The sequence below is a fragment of the Arachis hypogaea genome, chromosome 17, assembly GCF_003086295.3.
Source record: "Arachis hypogaea cultivar Tifrunner chromosome 17, arahy.Tifrunner.gnm2.J5K5, whole genome shotgun sequence".
Taxonomy (NCBI): domain Eukaryota; kingdom Viridiplantae; phylum Streptophyta; class Magnoliopsida; order Fabales; family Fabaceae; genus Arachis; species Arachis hypogaea.
The window spans coordinates 5208316-5227015 of NC_092052.1; the positions used below are offsets into that span (position 1 = coordinate 5208316).

General features: G+C 34.4%; 3 protein-coding genes across 3 annotated transcripts; 2 read left to right on the forward strand and 1 right to left on the reverse strand.

The window, feature by feature from the left end:
* The first annotated feature begins 961 nt into the window (after positions 1-961).
* Positions 962-4264, forward strand: LOC112764035 (hydroxyproline O-arabinosyltransferase PLENTY). The gene is made up of 9 exons (XM_025809553.3): positions 962-1225; positions 1450-2004; positions 2583-2650; positions 2752-2953; positions 3112-3209; positions 3296-3365; positions 3442-3513; positions 3595-3708; positions 3969-4264. The coding sequence occupies exons 2-9, from the start codon at positions 1627-1629 to the stop codon at positions 4041-4043; spliced, it is 1077 nt and encodes a 358-aa protein (XP_025665338.1). The 5' UTR covers positions 962-1225; positions 1450-1626; the 3' UTR covers positions 4044-4264.
* A 260-nt stretch (positions 4265-4524) lies between these two features.
* Positions 4525-10529, reverse strand: LOC112764033 (nonsense-mediated mRNA decay factor SMG7). The gene is made up of 8 exons (XM_025809551.3): positions 10217-10529; positions 9463-9575; positions 8340-8933; positions 8088-8210; positions 7463-7695; positions 5417-7361; positions 5196-5322; positions 4525-5090 (listed from the first exon to the last, which is right to left on the reverse strand). The coding sequence occupies exons 2-6, from the start codon at positions 9529-9531 to the stop codon at positions 5441-5443; spliced, it is 2940 nt and encodes a 979-aa protein (XP_025665336.1). The 5' UTR covers positions 9532-9575; positions 10217-10529; the 3' UTR covers positions 4525-5090; positions 5196-5322; positions 5417-5440.
* A 4286-nt stretch (positions 10530-14815) lies between these two features.
* Positions 14816-15430, forward strand: LOC140180454 (uncharacterized). The gene has a single exon (XM_072221625.1). The coding sequence runs from the start codon at positions 14816-14818 to the stop codon at positions 15428-15430; it is 615 nt and encodes a 204-aa protein (XP_072077726.1).
* The last annotated feature ends 3270 nt before the right edge of the window (positions 15431-18700 follow it).

An 18700-nucleotide genomic window follows, 5' to 3' on the forward strand; every position in this document is an offset into this window, starting at 1 on the left:
GGGGGATTACGCATCTGAATCTGATTGAAGTGGCTTTCAGATGCAGACAATTTGGAATGTGCTTTGTGACCACCATTTCTGTCAAATCCATTCTCAACCTTTTGGGGTCGCCTCCACTCCTATTTTATCATAATCATCATCATTATTCTTAATTAACATTTCACATGTTAATAACAATCCATCTATAATTAGGAAAGTGTAATATGGTGACTCATTGTCTGATTTCTTACCTAAGATTAGAAATTTGAGTCCTATTTTAAACGTAAAAATATCTCATAGTTAATTATCTCTCTTTCATTGGATGATTTATGATAAAAAAAAATTAGTCATCATATTAGACTATAAATATTTTTAAAAAACAAAAAAATTCAGTATATTGACAAGTGAATTGAAGAATAATTAATTTGTAGATCTTAACTCTATTTAAAAATTTGTCGTTGGCAAATAAATTACTACATGCACGAGGTGAAATTTAAATTTTCAATATTTAGAATTCGTTTGGAAAGTTTCAAAAGTTTTTTTTTTTTGAGTTTTTGACTCATAAAAGTAGTAGTATTAATGTCTGATACAATTTTCAAAATCAAATTGTAACTTTCTAAAAAACTATTTAAATACTCACAGAGAAGTTAAAAAAATGACTTCTCTTATAATAAAAATTCTTTTATCATATTTTTTTTAAAATAAACACTTTTAGAACTAAAAAATCAAATACAAAATAATTTATTTATAAACTACTTTTAATATAAACATTTATTATTTAAATTTATTTTTTAAAATAAATTTAATTAAACCGTTTATTCAAATGTTCAAACATTTTCTTGTTAATACTAAACAATTCAAATAATTAATAATTTGATTGAATGTAATTATAAGTAATTAATTAGATACATTTATAAAATTATTTTTTACTATAAACATCAGAATTGAATTCTATAAACTTATAGGATTTGAGTAATCGCTTGAGTTATGTATGACACACACAGCACATAATCGGACTCTTATGAGTAACGTATGACTTCCAGTTAAAAAAAAGTCAAAACCCCATAAATAAATCTCTCTCTCTCTCTTCATTCATCCACCACTTTCCTTTGCTTTCCCTGAAAATCCTCTTGCCCATCATTTTTTCATGCCAAAGTTGGGTTCTTTTGTGCATGTTTTGCTTCAAAGCTTGAGCCTTTCTTCAGTGGGGTGTTTCCAATTGGCGTGTGAGATCTGATCTGTATATGTGAGTCTGAGAGTCTATCTTAGTTAATTGTAGCTCAAATATGATATTCTGCTTCTCTTCTTATTTGCGTTTAAGGTTTTTGATATTTCATTTTATGATTTTTTATTTGCCTTTGGTTTAAATACCATTCCTTGTTGACTTCTTTTGTATATATAGGATTCTGATGTGGTGGCACATTGACTTCATTAAATATATATAACTATTTTATTATTCTTTTGATGCAGATTCTTTTCCTTTTTGAATTTGTGGAGCAACCACTGACCATAGCTTTGAGCTGAAAAGTGTGATTTTTTTAAGGACTAGTGTGGTATGAATGTGTTGGTTGTAAATCTCAGTTAGTTGGCTTCTGGAGATTCATAGAATCCATAGTTTTTTTAATAAGTGAAAAAGGATTTTGGAAAATGATTGTGAGGAAAAACATGGGGCGTGGGAAGACACTACTCATGCTGCTTATGGTGCTGGGATTTTTGTTTGCCACTTATAACTTTGTGTCATTGATCATAGAACATAAGGCTGGAGGTTTGTTGGAACCTTTTGATAAGAAAGTCATGGAGTCAACCAGCTCTAATTTGAAATACCATGTTGCATTGACTGCGACCGATGCTGCTTACAGCCAATGGCAATGTAGGATCATGTACTACTGGTATAAGAAAGTGAAGGACATGCCTGGATCAGACATGGGAAAGTTCACTCGGATTCTGCATTCAGGAAAGGCAGATCAGTTGATGGATGAGATACCTACATTTGTGGTTGATCCCCTGCCTGAGGGCTTGGATCGGGTATGTACATTTTTTTTTCTGATGCTGCTGTGAGAATTTGTATCATTTCATCACTAGGCCTGTGTTTGAATTTTGATGGGTGAATCCTTGACCAATATCAAATCTACAAAGCTTAATATACAGAATCAAGTTACTTTCTGTTAAGATAATAGTCTTCTTACTCCAGGTTATCGATGTTTTAATGCTAATTGTTTTTGCCGTTCAACGATTTTATCTCTCGAGTATTTTGTTGCTACAGTTTTAGTTCTGATGCAAGAATTGATTCTGTAGGGAGATCATAGAAACTTTAAGTGCTGAGTGATAAGAGGATAGCTTGTAAGACTTGTAGTAAAGTTTAGGGCGATTTTTCGTAGAGGTTTCTACACTCTATAGCATAGCAATATAGCATCATCTCTATGTTCAAGAAAAACCAAGATCACTGGGAAATTTCAGCCTTGTCCATGGTGTCATGTTGATGTTACATATTCATTGTTATTTATGCAAATCTACTCAAGGCTATTTATTATACTGCTCTTGAGCATTCTAATCTTTGATAACAATGATTGATGCTCATAATTTATATCTTTCTTTTTATACAGGGTTATATTGTCCTAAATAGACCATGGGCCTTTGTTCAGTGGCTAGAGAAAGCAGATATTGAGGAAGAGTAATGTCCAACTCATGCTTCTTTTCTTCTTTTTCGCTCTAGAATATTCGTATTATCCGATAAAAAAATCTAAGAAGCTGTGCATTTTATGGTTGTTGCAGATATATTCTGATGGCTGAACCTGACCATATATTTGTAAATCCTTTGCCGAATTTGGCTCACGGATCCCAACCAGCAGGGTATCCATTTTTCTATATAAAACCGGTCGAAAATGAAAAACTAATTAGGAAATTCTATCCGGAGGACAAGGGTCCTGTTACTGATGTCGATCCTATTGGCAACTCTCCTGTGATCATTCAGAAGGTGAAGTCTCGCTTAGTAATTGTATGAGGTGCCTTATTGATTCTTGTTGTGAATCTGTGATCCTCATAGCTTTTAACTGTCATAGCTATAGTAATATCAAATATACCTGATTTCGCAATAGCTTGGTTTTATTGCATTGATTCTTCATCATCAAACAGTCCCTGATGGAGGAAATTGCTCCAACATGGGTGAATATTTCATTGAGAATGAAAGATGATCAAGAAACTGATAAAGCTTTTGGATGGGTGCTAGAAATGTGAGTATCACTACAGAATTCGCCATTCGAAAGATTTATGTTTAAGGATTCTAAGGGTTGACTGATTGTTCTCTGTTGAATGAAAGGTATGCTTATGCGGTGGCGTCTGCATTGCACGGCGTAAAGCATATTCTTCGAAAAGACTTTATGTTGCAGGTTTGAATTGCTCATATCATGTTTTTCCATTCCTTTTTTCTTCTTAGTAGTTACATGAATCTTTGGGAATTTTCAGCCACCATGGGACTTGCATGTTGGGAAGAAGTTTATCATTCATTATACTTATGGATGTGACTACAATTTGAAGGTAAATTCACTTCTTTTGGTCTTGTGGCTTAAATGTGTTTGATGCATAACTTATTTGTTCTTTACTGAGTTTGTTTTCCAGGGACAACTAACATATGGGAAAATTGGCGAATGGCGATTTGACAAGAGATCATATCTTCTGGGTCCTCCACCCAAAAACCTTTCCTTGCCTCCTCCCGGTGTTCCCAAAAGTGTGGTAAGTGCTTTTCTGGCAACTATTTCTGAGATTGACATTATCATTGCCAAAAGGCAAGTGATAGACAATTTGATAATAGAACCCTAGAACATTTTAAATCAAATGGCTTCCAAGTGTTGAGTGCTTGCAGATTGTGTTTGAAACCACAGCAAAATCCTCATTTGTTGTATGAAGTGTTTTTCTGAGATTGTGTTTTAACTACTGAAGCTTCATTTCATTAAGGCCCTTATGTATGTGTATCAATTATGATGATTTTGTAGGTGAGGCTTGTAAAGATGGTGAACGAGGCTACTGCAAACATTCCTGAATGGGATTCATTGAATAGAAAAAGCTGATGCAAAAAGATAACAGATCTATATACACGCCATAAAGCCTTGGGGGCAATCATGCTATTTCATTGACTTAAAAAACATGAGGGCCACCAATACTGATTTAAATACATGTCAAATAGTTTACTGAGAGAGGAATTGTCTTGAATACAAAGAATTTTTTTTGTTCCGAGCTATGGAAATAGTTTTATTTTTGGTTTTTCTTATTATATATATATTTTTTAGTAGTCCCTCAGATTCATTGAACTCAGAACATGTAATTACAGGCTATTACATGCTTAAATTTTTGCCCAACGAAACTTCATAGTTCATTCGATCGTAAAATCATGTTACTTGCCTCAAAAGGTTTTATCTGAAACTTGGTTTTTACTTCAAAGATTTGTGGGTGAAACCTTTGCATTGTAAACGGTTTTCAAAGTTACATAATACCTTTTGTGTTATCAGAATAAAGTAGAATGTGTGATTTAACATCCAGAAAACTAAAGAGTATCCATAAAAATCCAAAGGGAATATTTATTTTATGAAGTTCGAGTTATCCTCGACTTAGAGAACAAAAAGACAGAGACAATGAAACCGTAGAGTCAATGGTCATATACAATAACACATTATTAGAACCTTAACAAATATGAAACCACTGAAACACTGAAACAGAAGTACTTAAACTCAGCCGTGACCCACAAAGTCATTATTATTTATAAAACCCAAAATATCCGACTTCAGAAAACCACTTCACACCTACCAACTTTCCCAGCTAGTCTGAAGCTTCCAAGTAGAAAAAGTAAGTGCCAGAGAATTGAAGAGCACTGTGTATAACAGGGCCGCTAGATGATGGTGGATTCTTACCGGTGCACCATTTATGACTTTCCCACTAGAGAAGCGAACAAACCATTGTCATACCACCAATCCCAGAAGATACAAGCTTCAAGACGAATGGATAATCTTTTATTTATCACCTTCTATCCACCCAACCAGACAAGGTGTTTACTTAACAACTTTGAACAGTAAAGATGCTTGCTTATCCTCCCTCATCTGCACTGATGAGCTTATCAAAATCTACAATAAATTTATACATGTTACAGCAAACTCAACAGTCCAATAGTCACCGGAACAAACAGAAAAAGGAATCTGTAAATATAAATATAATTATTTGGCACCCACCTGTTGTAGTAGCAAGTTCCAGCACCGAGTCTATCCAAATAAACTCCCAATAACATTCAATGACAAGGCAGCATATCTGGAGTTTGAATGGGAAGCAAAAGGAATGCACAGCACATCCATAATATTCCTTCAACATCATTAAAAAAAATTGTCAAGAAATTCAAATTTAACAGAATGAATTTGATCAAACCAATGGCAATTAATCAAGATCAGAAGCATACCGTCAATATTTGTATACTGGCACATCACACAAAGTAACGACCTGTCCAGATTGACTGTCCTTGAAATTGCTCAGGCAATGATGTAAACGGCTGATTTCCTGATGCGAGCTGCTGCTGCTGCTGTTGCTGCAGATAAAGCTGCTGCTGTTGCAGTAACAGCTGCTGATCATGGTGTGCTTTCAAAAGGTCAGATGTCTGATAGTCTTGCCAGCCATTCTGTTTTTCCACCTGTGCAGATGGAACTTGTTTGCCAGGGAAGGGAAAGCTAACTATCCCATTCAAGCCGTTGTTACTGCCTTGAAGAGGATTTGACACGGGGTAGCCAAGAGAACCATTGGCACCTAAACCTTTGGTTGCCGAAGGCAGCTGATATCCATCCAACCAACTATAGTCATCCAAAAGTGGATTCCCATTAACTAAATCTGAACTAACAGGTTCAATACCCTGTTTAACAGGAGCTTGACTAAAACCAGGTGGAGGTCCAAGATGCCTAGAAGGTCTGCTAACCGGAGATTTTCTAGAGCCAGCTTGCAGAGCTGATGATGTCTTCAAAACAGAGTTATCAGTAGTAATCGCAGAGGCTGCAATAGCATCTGCTTTGGATGATATAACAAAGTCTTGAGCTTTGGAGAGACCATAAAGTACACTCGCATCGGGAGCAACAGCTTGCTGGATAGGGACAGAACGTGCAGTATGGTTAGAGAATGCCCCTGAATCTTGCAGTGCCAGGTCAGGTTTCATCACATGCCCATTCTCAAAGAATCGAAGACCCTTTAAACTGTTTGCAAGAGAAACCTCCTCTAACCATCTTGAAGAATGTGGCTGAACTGGTTGCAGGTGTTGCGGAACTGGACCACTAACAGAAGCATGCAAGGATGGTTGATGGTTCATATGATTGACGGAGTTCAAAGCAGAATTCACATGAAATTTAATATGCTCTCCAGAAGCTATTGAGTTTTCATGGGGCACCCTTGATGACACAGCTACCAGATCATTTCGTTTTTCGGCTACTATAGGTTTAAAAACAATAACTTCATCATCATCCTCTCCTTCAACATGCTGGTGTTGGTCAGGCAGTACAGTTCCCACCTTTTTGTCTGTTGTATCTTCCTTCAACAATTCATCAGCACCAGAAATGCCAGAACCAGAGGGCAGAATAAGATCATCTGAGATTTGGGGCTCAACACCAACTGTAAATTTCTTTCCCTTCTGGTCAAAATATATCATTTTCTGATCAATCCTAACAACATTTGCTAAAGCCTTTCCTGCAGCTATAATCCTTTTGACCCTAGCTTTTCTTTCCTTCTCACCATCATTTCCAAAGGAAAGCTTCCTGGAAAAATCCAAGATGGTTTGTGCAGGAAGAAGTGGGACAAACCCTCTTAACTCAAAGTCCTCAGACAAAGCAAGCCGGTTTTCAGTCTCCCCTTCTTCATACCTACTCATGTTATTAAAGCAAGTCTCTTCTTCATTGTCTTCAATACACATAGCCCCAACTGAAAGAAGCTTATTTAACAAGGATATACAATGATCCCAAAATTTTGATCTAACAATTGCCTGATTCTCGTCCACATCATTGCCTGCAGCAAGATCGGGACAGCATGCCAACCACTCAACAAAAACCATAATGCCAGGTAAAAGATAACTACGAGAAGGATCATACAGCTGTGCACATCTCTCTAACATGAAACTCATCAATTTAAAAGCTGCAGTAAATGCATTCTGAAGTAGAACAGCACGCTGTACAATTTCAGCATAAGTTTGCCCTTCAGATTCCTTATTCACATTATGAACAGTAAATATAATAATGGAAACAATCCTGACGATGGCAAGTCCATTCTCAAGAGTGTCTGTGCCAAAATTCAGCTCCTCCTCCTGCCCTGTTGGCAGAAGATCACACAGGCCAGTGCTAACAAGAGAGAGAACTTCGGTGAAGGTCTCAAGGCTGCCATCATGAAAGAAACAAAGTGAAAAGAAAGTCAGAACATATTAATAATGTAATGGATAAAAGGGAGTGCATAGCATTGGTAGATCAAGATTATATACCTTGTTCGAGTGAATAATATTCCATTTAGACGGACAAAGCAAGTGCTGAAGGACTTGTATGTCTCTTGTATACTAGATGTTCCTTCCTTTTTGGGACAAGCTTCTGCATCATTACCCCTTGTTGCAAGTTTCCCTTCTGCTTTTCCTCTTCCTTTTCCAGTCAACTTCCCAGGACTATCCTTGACTGCAAGAGCTTTGACATCTCCATAAAGCTGAGAGAAACTTTGACGATTCTGTGGTATTACAAAAACTTTTAGTAAGGAAGTAATGCCAGAAGATCATATAAGAAGGATTTGTAGGCAAAAGCCAACACCAGACATCAAAACATGAAAACAAACAGACAACCAAGTTCAGAGGCATACTTGTCACCACTGACCACTTTTACTAGAAATGGCATTAAAACATCAAATACATTACTTGTGTATAATAAATCACAAGGCAAAAAAATAATAGGGATAAAATACAGGAAGATTAAGTCAAAAAGCACAATTGTTGCTCCTATGCACAAGCAAAATATACGGGAAAATAAAGAGCTGCATCGCATCACAAAAACAAAGAACAAGATAACACTTAACCCTTATGAAACAAGATAAGGGAAAGAAAAAAACCTCCATGGTCTCATTACCTTCTCAAATGCAACAATCAAATTATCTCTGGCTGTTGAAAATGGACTCTCCACAGCCAGACTCCTAAAATATCGATAAGCAGCTGCCAGCTCATCCCCAGAATATGAAGCCAATAAAGCAAGCTAAAAAGGAGGAAGAAGAAATACTTATCAAAATGGCATACAATACCTATAAGGCACACTTCGCATATGAGATGTTAACTACCAAAAATAAATCAGAGGCATAAACAGTTGAAGAATGCCACAAAGTACCTGATGATGGGGATTTCCACTTGAAGGCCATAGAGAAGCAGCTTGTAAATAGTAACTAGCAGCTGCTGCAAACTCTCGCTTCACTGAGTCACCTTCGCCATACAGTCCTTTGTAACGAGCAAGATCACCCAAGTATATCAAACAACGATGACATGATATTAAACCTTTCTTCATCTCGGCAGATTTCTTTGCATCTTTCTCCATCACAACCCGATTTTCTGAACCCTCAAAGTACCCTAGAGGAAGACCATACTTTGCTCTTATTTTCATAATAAGATCATGGTAAAATCCTGATGCTTCAGAAAGGAAAGCCTTGAATTGCAGCCTAATTTTATTTATCCGATCAGGTCGCGCTGGACCTTTCCCAGTTGATTTTGAGCCAGAAGCAAGAGCAGCACTAAAGTATGACCTCAATTCCTCAATCCGCTTATAATGCAACTGCCATAGCGCATACTCAATATTGTGCTGCTCAGCAAAAGCATGGTCCTCAAGAATTATTGCTTCATAGTTCTCACGCATCTGTGGCCATGTATTTGGATCTGATGGGACCTGAGCCTGGGCTGATCTCCGCCGCTTGCTTTCCAATTCAAGGTTCTAAATAAAATTGGCATGTTAGAAAATTATTTTTTGGTTAATATAACAAAAAATAATCTTTTTTAATAAATTTGAGCAAGTAATAGTAAACAAGTAAGCCACATCACACAATGGCATTCACAAAAGACGAGAACAGGAAAGTGCATGCTTGATGCTTTGTTCACGCTAAAATAAAGCTGCATCCAAAACATCGATATAAGCAACAGTCTATGCAAAAATAATAAAAATCAGGGTAGTGAGACAAGGAATCACTTGCGAAATAGGAAAAAAGAAAATGCAATGTTGTTCAGTGGAGTTTTGTTCGCCATTGGAAAAGGGGGGAATGACAGTTATCGTTAAAGCCCATGCCTCTAAATAGATCTAAACTTATTATATAAATACATTAAATTAAGAAAACACAAATAAGCTAGATATAAGTAACCAGATTCATGAAACATTTATCTTGGTAGATGATAAAAGATTCAGAGAAATAAAGCCCTGCTCGGTAATCAAGCTCACAATGACAATGGTGAGAGAAGGGGAGCATTACCTTATCATAAAGGCGTTGGGCACGCTCCCTTGACGAAGGAGCAGACATTTTATCCGTATCTACTATCATCGTCCATCAAAATATAAACTGACTAAACCCAAGCTGCATAAAACCTAAAAAAAAAAAATAGCAAAGGAATTGGTCAGTTCAGGGGGAAAAAAAATCTAAATCGGTCATTTAAGCAATATAAATAAACTGCAAATTGATGCTGCATAAATTCACCAACAATCAATACAAAAGGAGGCAGCCTCTCTATTACAATACAACATAAAATGTACCCACCGAAACCGAAATCCAAAACCAATAATTCAGTCAAAAACACACTGCAGACCAATTTCACTCCTAAATGAATACAACCCTAAATGACTTAAAAAAAACTCACTCATCAAAATCGCAAAACAAGGCTTGGTCCTATCTATCATAAGAAGGTAAGGAAAACCAAAAATTAAATGCATCAAATCCAAACATCAAATTCCCCCTTTGTTCCCACTGGTACAGTGACTGCATAAAAAAAAAACCCCATCGAACAAACGTACAAAACTCGAGATAATGCATCGGCAACGAACCTATTACTCAAAAACAATACCAGATCCGGCACAATCGAAGAAATCGATGCAACATACAACAACAATAAGCTAAAAATTATCCCTAAAAGCGACGAATGCATTAAGAAAAAGCTTTTTTCTTTCAAATAAACTAGGTCAACAGAAACAGAAAAAAAAAAGAAGAGAATTGGAAGAAGGAAATAGGTGACCTGCGTGATCGAAAGCGGAAATCGAAGGAGCGTAAGATGGAAGAAGGAATGAAGGCGTAGATTAGGGTTTGGTTGACGAAAGGGGAAGAAAGAAAGAAGGAAGAAAGAAGAAGAAAAAGGAAAAGAGGAGAGAGAAGAGAAAAAGGGGCGTAGATTTTTGTGTTTTCTGTTTGGTTCGTTTCAATGTTTAATTGTTTTGTTGGTGTTTTCAAAGGGGATGATGGATGGGATAAGAACCTTCTTTTTCTCTCCTTACAGGCGGTGCTTTTACGACGCCGTTTCGTGTCGTTTTGCTCTTCTATTCTTATTTCTCAATTTGACCCTACATCTACCCTTTCCTTTATTGCGTTTAAGAATTGTTATCATAATCTTTTATTTTTAAAGATAACATTAAGTCACCAAAATGATAATAAGATTAAATGTTATCTTTAGAATTTAATTTTTATTTACTGTTATTCATATAAAATATTTTTTTAAGGTTATCAAATTATATTGAATTTTTATGCAAAAATTTTAACATTTTAATGATAATCAGATAAATATATCAATTTTTTTATACTTGCAGTGTATTTAAATTATTTTTTTTTATTGTATAATTTTTTCATATATTTAATGTTGGTATTATTTAAAAATTGTTCAATAAAAATTGTAATTGATTTTATTATTTTAAAAGTAAAATTTGGAGAGTTAATGATTTCAAAATCCTCTTAAAAAATTGAGGAGTGATCTATTCTTACTTGTGAGGGTGGAAATTAGAAATTTCAACCATTAATTTTTTTTATATAATCTTTTCCTTTTATTTATTTATTGTATTGGAACTGTCTTTTTTTTTTATTAATTTGATCTGACATAATTGAAATTTCATAAATGGTGAGGAGTGTTAAAATTTATTACTATGCTAATAATTTTTAAGAAATTTTTTTATTTGCAAATTTTTTTCGTATAAAATATATGAAAATTGTATTTTAAAAAAAAAGAATTTTTGTACCAAAATATTTTTAATCCTTTTTATATACACAATGTTATAGATAATAAATATTAAAATTTTTAACTATTTAGCTTGTCAATAAAAATTTAATTTATTAAATATCTTAGATATAATACCTTTAAAACACTTGTTAATAAGACCCAAAACAAAAATGACCCTAAAATATTTAAGCATAAACATAAGATATGTAATTAACATATAGTATTTGTTCGGGTGCTATTAAATTGATAAAAAAAAAAATTTTTTTTTAGTGTGTTTGACAAATTTCTACCAGTATAAGTAAAAGCAGGGATGCTACACATTCATGTAACCATGTAATCAAGTTGGTCCAACACCAAAAAACCTAATACTATTAAATGAAATGTGAAATATACGCGCCCAACACACACGAAATCGCTCTTGCCCAACGCTTCTTCTCCCCCACGCTTCTCCTTCTTCTCCCGCGCTTCTTCTTCTTCTTCTTCTTTTCACGCTCGTTTACGCACGGAGCGTCTTCTTCTTCTTCGCGTTCCTCCTTCTCCTCTTTTTTCGCGTTCATTCTTCTTCACGTGTTTTCTCCTTATCGTCATTTTTTTTGTTGCTGCTGCTGTATTTTTTTGTCTTTTTCTCCTTCTCTCTCTGGTGAAGAAGCAATACAAGGTGAGGAAGAAGAGTTTTGAATAGTGCAGAATGAACCGAACACAGTACTCATGGTGAACCGAACATAGTACTCATGGTGAACCGAACACAATACAATTGTATAGTACTGAGTGAACGAAACTAAAATCCCTTCTATAAAATCAAATTCAAACAGCTTTCTGCAGAATGAACCGAACACAGTACTCATGGTGAAACAATTGTATAGTACTGAATGAACGAAACATAATCCATTATATAAAATCAAATTCAAATAACTCTGCATACAATTTACATATTATTAATTCAATTCAATTCAATTCAGTACACCTCCGTCCATTTAATTCAATTCAAAGTAGCAATTGCATTCCATTCAATTCGATTCAAAATTGAATAATCCAGACTTTGTCAGTTTGATTCGTTTCAAAAGAGTAATCCAAATCGCTCTCCTATTTACCAAAAAATTATGAACCCCTAAACACTGAACCCTAAACCCTAAACACTAAAACCAGAACCCTGACTGAATCCTGAACCCGTAAACCCTAAATCCTTAAACCCTAAAACCTAAACCTTAAATCCTACATCCTAAAACCTAAAACCTAAAACCTAAACCCTACACCCTAAAACCTAAACTCTAAACCCTAAACCCTGAACCCAAACCCTGAACTCTGAACTCTGAACTCTGAACGCTAAACCCTAAACCCTAAACCCTGAACCCGAACCCTGAACATTGAACTCTAAACCCTGAATGCTAAACCCTAAACCCTAAACCATGAACCCTACCGTAAATCCTAAACTCCTAAAACCTTGAACCCTGAACCCTGAACCCTAGACCCCTAAATCCTAAACCCTCAACCATGAACACGATGAACCGAAATTAATATACGGGGCGAACCGAAAGTTTGAAACACACTGAACCCTTGTACACTGAACCCTGAACCCATAAACCCTAAACCCTAAAACCCTAAGCCCTGAAACCCTATCGTCATTTTTTTGTTGTTGCTACTGCTGTATTTTTTTGTCTTTTCATCCTTCTCTCTCTGGTGAAGAGCAGTAGAAGGTAAGGAAGAAGAATTTTGAATAGTGCAGAATAAACCGAACACAGTACTCATGGTGAATCGAACACAGTACTCATGGTGAACCGAACATAGTACTCATGGTGAACCGAACACAATACAATTGTATAGTATTGAGTGAATGAAACATAATCCATTATATAAAATCAAATTCAAACAGCTTTCTGCAGAATGAACCGAACACAGTACTCATGGTGAAACAATTGTATAGTACTGAGTGAACGAAACATAATCCATTATATAAAATCAAATTCAAATAACTCTACCTACAATTTACATATTATCAATTTAATTCAATTCAATTCAGTACACCTTCGTCCATTTAATTCAATTCAAATTAGCAATTGCATTCCATTCAATTTGATTCAAAATTGAATAATCCAAACTTTGTCAGTTTGATTCATTTCAGAAGAGTAATCCAAATCGCTCTCCTGATTTGAAATTGAGTCATTTATTGTTTCGATTCAGAAGTGCAGATCGAAGAAAAAAAACGAAGAAGAATAGGAAGAAGATAAATGCAACCAGATCGAAATAAGAAAACGAGAAGAAGAACGTGAGTAGAGAAGAAGAAGAAGGAAGTTTACATTGCAGCAGAAGGTTTACGTTGAGCAAAACTTTAGGTTGCAGCACGTTATATGTAGCGCGTGTATGACAAACGAGTGAAGGGTGGGGGACGCGCGTGTGGAGAAAATTACTTGGTTAACAACCATGTAAAAAATATATGGATGCAGAGCTTTTCCGAAGTAAAAGTACTAGCAAAATATAAAAAAATTATCTTTTTTGAGAAGTTATAATTTATACATTTTTTTAAAAGATCTTTTTTTAAAATATATATATATTTTTTTTTTTCACATAATAAATGAAAAAAATATTTTTATCTTATTTTATCCAAACATATTTGATAAATAAAAATATCTTTTTATATAAGATAACTAAATATAAAATTACTTTTACTTTTGTAATATCTTTTTTTTAAAAATGACGTCCAAACAAACTCATAGTAAACATTAATATGATATACAAGTTACATGTTCAACAATTGCAAAGATGCTTTTGCAATATGTAAATATATTGGATATCCAAGTTACTTTATCACTATGACATGTAATCCAGAATGAAATGAGATAAAAAGAGAAGTAACATCCCAAGGACTCCATGCAGAGGATAGACCATACATCTTATGTAAAATATTCAAGTTGAAGGTTGATAAATTAATTAAGGCATTGAAGAAAGGAACATTCTTTAGAAAGATTATTGGATGTAAGTATAATTAATCTTCCTACGAGTTTTTATTTACTCTATCTATATTATCTATAGTACACTCATTGTATAGGACACCATCATTATTAAGAAACAATTATGTATATAGCACTTACATGGTACGATCATTCGATAGCGTACTATCTTGAGTGTATTACATTGCATTTATATAGTTTGTATTACCTCAAGCTCATTGTATGGTACACTTATATAGTTTTATATGATTTTATTTTAGCATAAATTTTTCATATTTACTTTATCGTGCTTATTTGCACTACACGCTTAGGTTTATATAGTTTAGTTTAGAATCAACTATTTTTTAAATCACACTATCTAACTTATTTGCAATGTACTTAGTCTTATATGCTTTAGATTTTCGCATAAATATTTATTTACTTTGTCCAAATTATTAGTATCATCATATCTTTAAAATTGCAAATTGTCTAACCATAGAGTTTCAGAAGATAGGTCTACCTCACGCCCATCTTCTTTTATTCATGCATCCAGAATCAAAACCACGAACTGTCGATGACATAGACAATGTTATTAAGACAAAGATTCCAGATAAGAGGGAAAATCCAAAATTGTATGCTGCTATTGAGAAATATATGGTTCATGGTCCATGCGGTCATTTAAATAGTAAGAGCCAATGCATGATCAATGGTAAATGCTCAGTTTTTTTCCAAAACATTCAGAGAATGGACAATTATTGACGAAGCAGGATTTTCAAGATATCAAAGAAGAGATGATGGGCGAACTGTATCAAAGAAAAATGTTGAGGTTGACAACTCCTTCATAGTTCCATACAATGCCGGTCTTCTTCTAAAATTTGGATGTCACATCAATATTGAATATACTTGCCAAACTTCAGCAATCAAATATCTGTTCAAGTATCTTCACAAGGGTAATGACAGGGTGACAGCTGCATTTTATCAAAATAATGGATCTCAGGTAAATAAAATACGTAATTATTATGATTGTAGATATATATCAGCATGTGAAGCTGCATGGAGATTGTTTGGTTATCCTATTCAAATGAAGGAACCAGCAGTAATAAGATTGTCATTCCATCTTCCTGATGATATGCCAATTGTCTACAAAGATATCGATACAATTCAGTCGGTTGTTGAGACATCTTTTTTCAAGAAATCTATGTTGATTGGATGGTTCAAAGCAAATGAAGCCCATGATGATGCAAGAAATCTGACTTATTCTGAGTTCCCAACAAAATTTATTTGGAATGGAAAGCATCATATGTGGACTCATAGAAAGTAAGGCTATGCCATAGGAAGGATATCTCATATACCACCAATGAATAAGAAAGATTACTATCTAAGGCTACTTTTGAACCTTCAAAAGGGATGCACGAGTTTCACTGATCTAAGAACAGTTGATGGTGTCGTTTATGATTCCTTCAAAGATGCATGCTATGCTCTAGGACTATTGCAGGATGACAGAGAATTCATTGATGAAATCTCTGAAGCAAAAACATGGCACTCTGCAATTTTTTTAAGGAGACTTTTTATTATTTTTTTAACATCAAATAACATGAGTAGACTAGATTTTGTTTGGCAAAAGACTTGAAATTTTCTCTTTCATGACGTACTCTATGAACAAAGAAGATTACTGCAAATGGAATGTAACTATAGTCTATTATAATTTTTTTTCATGGTAGAATTCAATTTAGCCTATAATTATAACAAAAACATTGGATAAGAAATTTTAAGAGTGATTTTCTTTAACAAAATGCCTTTTTTGGGAGTAAAATTATCATACATATAGCAAAATTATTTATTGGTATTCACTTTAACTTTTTCTCTTTCTCTGATAAGATTTAGGAAATATAACAAAACATTACTCAAAAATTGAATTATATATATATATATATATATATATATATATATATATATATATATATTAGTTTCGTACTTGCTTTACTTCCTTCTCTTAATACATATTTTAATTCATTGCCGTAAACCATATCTACTTCATCTAAGAAACCGTAACTAAATCCACATACTTCCAATACTTGCATTTGGATTGGTTGTTTGTGTGCCTTTTTTTTTTTATGTTATAATGATTTTGATATCCATGTTAATCACAATAATAATTTTTAAAAGGACATGTTACTAATGAAGCATTTTTTAAACCAAAAACAAGGAGTGTTATTTATCAATCAACAATGCATTTCAAACTTTTTTTGTCAGAGACTAATTTAATAATCTTTTAAATAATTGTGTTATTTTAAATTGAAAAAATACAGATTTGATGATGTGAGAAGTCCAAATAAAAGATATTGCACTTGCAAAAATTGAAGATTTGTTCCAGTCAAATGGCAAGTCATTGAAAGAATATTGTGGAATGCCATATCCCTCAGAAAATTTGTGTCCAGCTTAGAAGACATAATTATAATGGAAGAGTTGAACTTTGACGTTAATTCTCTTGCGAGTGAACTAAGTGGGTATTTAGAAAAGCTAACTGATGAGCAGAAATTTGCATACGATCAAATAATTGGTGCTGTTAGCGGTAATATGGGTGGACGTTTCTTCTTATATGGTCAAGGTGGTTGTGGAAAAACATTCTTATGGTCAACTATATCATGCTCAATTAGGTCTAAAGGAGGTATAGTTTTAAATGTTGCTTCAAGTGGGATTGATGGACTTCTGTTGCCTAATGGAAGAACTGCACATTCAAGGTTTAAAATTTTTTTGACCATAAATGAAGATTCTTTGTGTAGCATTAATTAGGAAAGTCCTCTTGTAAGATTAATATCTAAGGCCAAATTAATTATATGGGATGAAGCTCCAATGATAAGTAAGTATTGTTACGAAGCTTTAGACAAATGCCTCAGAGACATCTTAAGGTGCTCAGATTCGTATAATGCTCATTTGCCATTTGGAGGTAAAGTTGTTGTTCTCGGAAAAAATTTTAGACAAATTTTACCTGTCATTCCAAGAGGCTCAAGGCAAGATATAATTCAGTCTTCTATTAATTCTTCATATTTGTGGCATAACTGCAAGGTTTTGAAGCTTACAAAAAATATGAGATTGTCACTAGGTGAAAACAGCAACATACAAGAACTCAAAAATTTTGCAGAATGGCTACTCAAAATTGGTGATGGTTTGGCTGGTAATACAACAGATGGTGAATCGATCGTTCATATACCATCTGACATTTTGGTTAAGAACTCTGAGACAGCTTTGGATGACCTCGTTGATTTTGTGTATCCAGATAAGTTATCCAATTTATCCGTTGAAAATTATTTCAAGGATAGAACAATTCTTGCACCAATTCTAAATTGTGTCACTGATGTCAATAACAAGATGACTGCAGGGTTACTGACAAACCCCAATTTGACGGTTTGTTTTGCATTGAATTCAGAGTATTTTGATAACCTTTTGTCACATTTAGCCTAGGAATTAGCATGATTTTGTTATCTCTCCCATATTTGTGCTTAAGTGTAAAAACATGCCTTTTAAGCCTTATTTTGATGAATTCTAGTTCTTCTTTGATTCCATAAGATGCCTTGATGTGTTTGCTAGTAATTCCAGGATTGAAATAGGCTAGGCATGGATCAAAGGAAGCAAGGAAGGAAGCATACAAGTGGAGAGAAGCATAAAAAGTCAAAGAAGCAAAGTCAGCCATGCACGCGCACGCGCACAAGGCGCTCGCGTGCACATTGCAGAATCGACCAGGGACGCGCACGCGTACCGTGCGCGCACGCGCCGATGATGGCACATGACCTCATTAATGCAACACGTGCCTGGCGATTTGAGAGGGTTTCTGAACCCATTTTTGGCGCCAAATTGCTAAGGGAAAGGAATAAAAGGATGAAGGATTAAGGGGAAGGCATATAACATCACATAGGATAATCACCATTCCCAACTAACTAATCACTTTAGCTTAGTTTTAGTTTTGAAAGTTAGTTTCTAGAGAGAGAAGCTCTCACTTCTCTCTAGAATTAGGATTAGGTTTAGTCCAATAATCTTAGATCTAGATTTTAATTCATGTTCTTCCACTTCTATCTCTCAATTCTTTGTTGCTACATTCATCTTCTTCTACTCTTTTGTTGTAATTTCCTTTATGTTGTTCTTATATTTTGTTGTAGATCTAGTATTGTTCTTTCTATATTCTTCCAATTCAATTAGAGGTAATTCATAATAAATGTGTTCCTTTTGATTGTTGTTGTTAATTCATTGCCATAATTGTTGTTAGATTCTATTTTTGTTATCAATTTACTTTGCTTTTCTTTTATGCCTTCCAAGTGTTTGATGAAATGCTTGGTTGGATTTTAGTATAGATTTTGTTCCTCTTGGCTATGGTAGAGTAATTAGTGACGCTTGAGTTATCTAATGTCTTTGTTGATTGATAATTAGAGGTTGCTAATTGATTTAGATACCACTAAAGCTAGTCTTTCCCTTGGGAGTTGGCTAGGACTTGTGGAATCAAGTTGATTCATCCACTTGACTTTCCTCCATAATTAGTAAGGGTTAACTAAGTGGTAGCAATGAACGATTCTCATCACAATTGAGAAGAATAACTAGG